General features: G+C 53.2%; 2 protein-coding genes across 2 annotated transcripts; one reads left to right on the top strand and one right to left on the bottom strand.

The window, feature by feature from the left end:
* Window positions 1–966: 966 nt before the first annotated feature.
* GNI_014990 (putative transmembrane protein) lies at window positions 967–2208 on the bottom strand (the record flags this gene model as incomplete). The annotated part of the gene is made up of 1 exon (XM_011130650.1): window positions 967–2208. The coding sequence occupies one exon, from the start codon at window positions 2206–2208 to the stop codon at window positions 967–969; it is 1242 nt and encodes a 413-aa protein (XP_011128952.1).
* A 1081-nt stretch (window positions 2209–3289) lies between these two features.
* GNI_014980 (putative proteasome/cyclosome protein) lies at window positions 3290–6758 on the top strand (the record flags this gene model as incomplete). The annotated part of the gene is made up of 3 exons (XM_011130649.1): window positions 3290–3347; window positions 3447–3534; window positions 3641–6758. The coding sequence occupies 3 exons, from the start codon at window positions 3290–3292 to the stop codon at window positions 6756–6758; spliced, it is 3264 nt and encodes a 1087-aa protein (XP_011128951.1).
* Between the last annotated feature and the right edge of the window lie 6 nt (window positions 6759–6764).

Here is a 6764-nt window from a genome sequence, read left to right as displayed (position 1 = left end):
CGGGCCACCACCTTGACCTCAAACCTTTGTTGGCCTGGAACCTTTGTGATGACAATTTACAACCTACCCAAATCGATTTCTGACGTCTGCTGACGAAATCAATTGTATCATGTACCACCAGTCTGATAATCACGAGTAGATTGGCCCACTTGGTTGATCGTCACATACATTCTATATGATGCATACTCTATATGATGCATCCGTATTTAACTGAATCCCTTTGAAGATTTATGTACAATCACCAAGATCGCTGATTTTTGGGGGGGGGGGGCCAAATTTGTGTTCGTGGTTTGAGCAATTATCATTTACGTTGAATGTCTGTCAGCGGTGAATATTTGTTAGCGGTGAATATTTGTGAGCGGTGAATATTTGTGAGCGGTGAATATTTGTGAGCGGTGAATATTTGTGAGCGGTGAATGAATATTTGTGAGCGGAATTGTTGGGAGAAAAAAGTATCTTTTTCTTTAAAGAAACTTCTCAGACCTTGCGTTAGGTCTGGCTGGACTCAGGACCTCGGGCTGGTCCTGAACTGCGATCGATTCGATAAGGCGCGATTACGCCCTGCCCTGTGCTAAGCGCGCTCAGTATCTTTGACGCCATTTTGCTGTCAAGACGATTAGCACCAGTCGGTCTCTGTTGTTAACGACAATACGATTCGTCCGGATCCATGTTACATCCGGTCGTGACATTCTCCGATATTAGCGAAGCGAGTTTTGGTCAAGCTGTCCCAGTCATTTGTCCCCCAGCGCGCACGCACGCCTCGGCCTGTCTTCAAGCCTCGGCCGGCGGTCACTGGCGGGTCACCAGACCTCGGCCTGTTTCCACAGGGTTCTCGTTTTTGTGTAATGATCATTGTACGGAGGGCACCCCATGTTGCATCGTGTTGCGCATTCGTCGCGGCGGAGTGCTTTAAGCCTCGATTGCACCAGGTACACACCTGGAACATACTAGAATTTGAATTCCACACTAGAATTTAGATTTCGCAAACCAAACATTTGGGCCTGTTTTCCTTTGAGGAACTATGTTTTTAAGACTCTTTTTAAAGCCGTCAAATCTGCTCAGATTAGGCTTGAATATGAGGCAGAAGCAGGCCACTGTGTAGGCGCCTAAAACATAAACCGCCGGCCCCCACAGTAGCGCGGGCGGAATGACCATTGTGTACGTTGTTCCGCCAATAGTCGTTGTTCCGCCAATAGTCGTTGTTGGTTGGCCTCCTAGAGTGAGACTGTACAGAACAAAGGTAACGATGGTTGTGGTGTACAGAAGGTGGGCCGAGGTAACGATTCGGTTAGTGATGCGGTTATGGGGTGACCTTTTTGCCAGTTCCAAAGCATTCCGGTAGCTGACAAATAAGTACATTGCCTGTAGCAAGGCTCTCACATATCCGGAAGCATGTTCCCGTCGCGAAACGCTTATTTTCAGCCAGACGACAACGAAACTGGCGACCATGTTCCATGTGATCTGGAAGAAGATGCTCTGATTCATTACAATGAAGGCATGTGTCATGATAGGTTGTCCAATGTCCCAATTAAGGGAATACTCGCGTTGCAAGTACACACCCGAACACTCCGATGAAGACCTCAGACAATCGCCGGGCAGATCCAAAGTCGACAAGTCCTCAGAAGAACTTGAAGAGGAGAGACATTCACTACTGTCATCGTACAAACGACACGACGCCCCATAGCCGCTGTCAAACACTCCCTGGCGCACAGTACCCTTCTCCATGCCAGCCACCCGTCCGCCCGGGACTCTACTGCTGGCCCCCGTGACGGCTGAGTCGTCATTGATGTTTGCTCCGTCGCCAAACTCACTAGCGAACACGGCCTGACGGAATTGTACCTCGTCAACCACTCCTCCATACCGCGGCGAGCCGACCCTCAACTTTGGAGTAGGGAGCTGCCCATCTGGAGTAGGGGGTTGCCCATCTCTCATTGAGCCCGCCGTAACAGACTGGGTGCCTACCGACCCCCTTGTCGCCACCGACCCCCTTGTCGCCACCGACCCTGTGGTAGCCACCGATCCGGTCGTAACGGACTTCGTGGAGAGACTACCAATGGTCAGAGTGTCGCGGAAGTAGGTTCCTTTGGTCGAGCGCACGCACCATGAGGAGGCGACGGTGCTGTCGTTACTGCTTCCCGCTCTTCTAAAGAGTGTTGGCGAGAGTTTGTCGGTAGTCGGCGATGGGGTCCATTGCGAGGTTGCGGCCATCCGGGACGACCTGTCCGCCGCCGGTAGTGATGTTTCGAGTGTTCGATAAGGCGACCCGAACCTCACAGAAACGCTTTCGCTGGAAGGCAACTTCTTAGTGGAAGGTAGGCACCCAGTGGAAGGTAGCCCCCCGGTGGAAGGTAGGCCCCTGGCGGAAGGTGAGGAGGCGTATTCCGGAATATTCTCTCTCAAAGCCCGTCCCAAACTGGCCTTTCGTTCGCCGGTCGTAGGACCTGACCTGTAGGACCTGGAGGGTCCCGGCGGACTACTACCGACCACAGGTCGAGGTGACGAAGGAAGGGACGTCGGCAGTTGGCGGTGCACTGGGCTCAGGCAAGTGGGATGGGCAGTGCTATGATGCTCAGAGGGGGGAGTAGCGGGATGACCATCCGTGTAAGTCGCAGGGCACGGGGTCCGTCGACGACAAATGTCGATCCTAGGTGCGACAAGTTTAGGCGCCGTCGTCCTAATACCCGTCGGTGTTTCGGAAGGGGTGACTGACCTGAAGGTTCTCGACGGGATACCAGGTCTCGCCACCTGGTAGCCTGTCCGAGACTGAGCAGTTGGTCGCGTGCTTAGCTTAGTCTTTAGTGTGGGACTCGGCGTTGTGCGGGGACTGGGTCGAGTTCCGGGAGTGCGGACGGGCGAAGTGGAACGTTTCAGGGCGTGGGATGGCAAGCTCCTTTCTTGCAAGCCGAGTCGGTGACGGGATGGCGAAGCGGATGAGCAAACGGCGCTCACATACGGCACCGCTGAACTCTTCGCAGCCAAACACCGCGTGTAACTGTACAAAGTCTCTAATACTATACATAAAACCAAACCTAATAAGCATCTGCAAGAAGACAATCGTTCTCCATTGAACTCATTTTATACACTCCTCCCATCGCTCACATTTCTATCCACTCATTCGACGCGTAGCCGGGGGCGGGAGTACTCACTTTTCTTTGATGCTGTTCGCCGAACACAACAAAGGTAGTGTTCGGTACATATGAGTGATGGCTGCGGAGTGGAGCAACCAGTATACAGTGCCGAACCAAGGCCTCAGGCTACATCTAAACATTTTCCGGCCTCTAAAAATATCATGACCACAACTCTGCCACCCGCGGCCACTCTGGTGCAGTTATTGAAAGACGATACTCGTAAGGATATGGACGAAGACGGAAAATGGCGGTCGACTGGTGTCGGCGCACGTGTGTGCACACGCGTGTGCGCAAATAAATTAGTTGTCCTCTCTGCAGCTGATGATTTTCGATTATGGACTTTGAAAACGCTCAACAACTGCTGTCCTCAGCAGTGGTGCCAGATTGCGTCGGAGGCGTCGACACTGTAAGATTCTATCACTGTGTATTGCGGATTTTTCTATTGGCCTGTTTCTTCTGAATTGTTGTATGTTGGATCATGGGTCGCCACTGGATTATGGTCGCCGTTGTAGAGAGTCCTGTTATGGGACTATGAAAGATAATAACGTTTGTAAAAAGGCGTTGGCTTTGCTGTTGAGTCAAGTATATTTCCATTTGGACGATTATGCTCAGGCTTTGCGGTATGGTTTGTCGAGCGACGAGTGGTTAATGAGTTACATGCGAAGTTTTTACGGGAGCGAAGACTCGTCAATGCGAGAGCCTGTAGCTATCGACGGGACCGCGGAGGTTCCGGAGCCGAGTGCAGAGTTGAAAGAGTTTGTCGACAAGCTAATATCATTGTGTTTGGATGAGTACGTGCGTATTCGGTCTCGAGATACTGAGTCGGCGCTCGACGGCTTGGTGGGGCGAACGTTAGGGACTGAAGCGGCAGCCATGACCCTGCAGCCTGATAGCAAAGACGGGTCCGGAATGGAGAGAGAGGATAGCAATGTTCCTTTGGACAAGTTAGAGAAATTTGTCGAGTCCTTGTTGCGGTTGGAGGATGTGCCGGAATATTCAGAGGAGACGCTCAAGCTGTTGCTTGGAATAGCGATAGAAGCTTGTAATAAGGCGCAAGTGGAAAGGATTCTAAAGTTTACGGCTGACCCGTTCAACCTGATTCGGTACGTAATGAGTGTGCACGAGTTAGTAATCCCTAGCAAGCAGTTCCGGCAGGAGGTGTTGGAGGTCATTCGCGCAATTTACAACAGCAAGTTGGGGGACTTTGCGGGTTCGAATCCGGGAGGTGTGGCTAGCAAGTTCACAGATGAGCTGCCGACATATGTTCAAGCGTTGTATCTCTGCAAGGACACTGACGGGATTGTGAAGGTGATTCGGGCGTTGGTGGACAGCACGGAGAAGGTGAATCACCTCAAGGCCTACCAACTGGCCTTTGACTTGTTCGAGTACGGATCGCAGAGTCTGATAAAGGACATCCGCCGACATCCATTATTGCAAAAGAGCGTCAAGCCGGCCTCAGAGAACCCGACACCGGCAGAGCCAGAGCCCGATGTGGCAAAGTTAACGGATTCCGGGGTTGACGAGGAGTTGGGGCGGATCGAGAGCATTTTGTCAGGCGGTTATCAGACGCGTTTATTGTTGAAATTTTCGAACGCTAAGAATGAGACGGACTTGGGAATTTTGGAGGCGGTGAAGCAGGGTCTTGGTAGTCGGTACGCGGTCCTGCATTCCGTGCTGATAGTGTGTCATTCGTTTATGCAACGCGGGACAACATGCGATTTATTCTTGCGGAACAATTTGGAATGGTTCAGCAAAGCCACTTGTTGGGGCAAGTTTACGGCTACGGCGAGTTTGGGAGTAGTGCATCAGACGCACAATGACAAGTCGTTCCGTGTACTCTCTACCTACCTACCGGGCATTCCTGGTTGGTCTGCCGGGAGTTCGTTTAGCGACGGTGGCGCGTTGTATGCATTAGGTCTCATCCATGCGAATATGGGGAGCGAGGAAGTGATTCGCTACCTCTTGTCGCAGTTATCCGGACGCGGTAGTGGTGAGGAGCGGACGGTTAACGAAGTGACGCAGTATGGCGCGGCATTGTCTTTAGGACTGGCGGGGATGGGTTCAGGTGAAGCAAGTGTGTCTGAGGCGCTCGAGGCTGTTTTGATGATGGACAACGCGACGGCGGGAGAGGCGGCGGCGATAGCACTGGGCTTGGTTGCGATTGGAACCGGGGACCGTAAGGTGATCAGTACATTGTTGTTGTACGCACAGGAAACACGGCACGAGAAAATCGTACGAGCCTGCGGTTTGGGAGTAGCCTTTTGCTGTCTGGAGATGCAGGAGGAGGTGACGGATGTGGTAGAAGAGATGCTGCAGAACTTGGACCCTTTAGTGCGTTATGGTGGCTGTTTTGCTCTAGCACTTGCCTACGTCGGTACGGGCCGTCAAGCAGCCTTAAGGACGCTGCTGCACATCGCCGTGAGCGATCCAGTCGACGACGTACGGCAGGCAGCCGTAATCTCGGTGAGCTTCCTCCTCTCCAACCGTCCGGAACAGGCTCCGCGGGTCTTCCGATTTTTGGCGGACTCATTCAATTTCCGTGTTCGATACGCGGCAGTCCTGGCTCTTGGTATCAACTGCGCGGGTACCGGCAGTCCAGAAGCGCTAGCAATTTTAGTACCTGCGACACGGGACGTGCATGACGTGGTACGACAGGGCGCTTTCATCGCACTCGGTCTCGTCATGGTGGAATGTTCGGAACGTTTTGTTCGCGATATGCGCGTCGAACAGGAACGAAATGCGCCGGAGACTCAGCGCAAGGCGCGGGAACAGAACCGGCAGGGCAAACGTGCCGCTAGTTCCTCCCTCGACGGCATCCCGACACCGATGCAGGTGCGCGAACATTTGGTGGAGACCGCACTCGATCTTAAGGAAGACCTTATGGCCCGCGTGGGCGCTATCGTTGGCCTCGGCATCCTTGATGCTGGTGGACGCAATTGCACCATCGCTGGACCTCGTCGTCGCGAAACGCTTGTTGGACTCGTCCTCTTCGCACAGTACTGGTACTGGTACCCGCTCATGCTCTGTCTATCCCTCGCCATGACCCCCACCGCGCTGCTAGGCATAAACCAAGATCTTAAATGCCCCAAGGACTTCCGTCTCGAAGCCGCCAACCCACCCTCCCTCTTCGCATACCCACCCAAGTTCGAACGTGAGAAGAAAAACAAGACCGTCAAAATTGCTAACACTCTGCTCACCGCCGCCGTCAGGGCCGGCGCCGTCCCGGACACCAGTAAGGATACTGGTAAGGATGCTGGTAAGGATACTGGTAAGGACACCGGCAAGGATACTGGTAAGGCTGGGAAGGATACTGGTAAGGCTGGGAAGGAGGCAACCGTCGCGAAGGAAACAGGCGCCGGGAAGGAAGCAGGCGCCGGCAAAGAAACCAGCACTGAAGAACACATGGCAGTTGAGGAGGAAGAGGAGCCGAACGTCCAAGTGATTCACAACGGCTCCCGAATCGTGCACATGCAAACGCCTCTACTCAAACAGGAAACCAACCCTAGGTATGTTCCCGTGTTCCCCAAAAGGAAAATGAACGGCGGTATCGTTATGCTCGTTGACACCAGGTACGACCACACTTACCTCTCCCCCATCTCTCGGGCTTCCCTGCCCCCCCTCCCCCCCTAAGTCAAG

Source organism: Gregarina niphandrodes (genome assembly GCF_000223845.1).
Source record: "Gregarina niphandrodes unplaced genomic scaffold scaffold00002, whole genome shotgun sequence".
NCBI lineage: Eukaryota > Apicomplexa > Conoidasida > Eugregarinorida > Gregarinidae > Gregarina > Gregarina niphandrodes.
The sequence above is the reverse complement of the archived record's forward strand: the minus strand, read 5'-3'. Positions and strand labels throughout refer to the sequence as shown.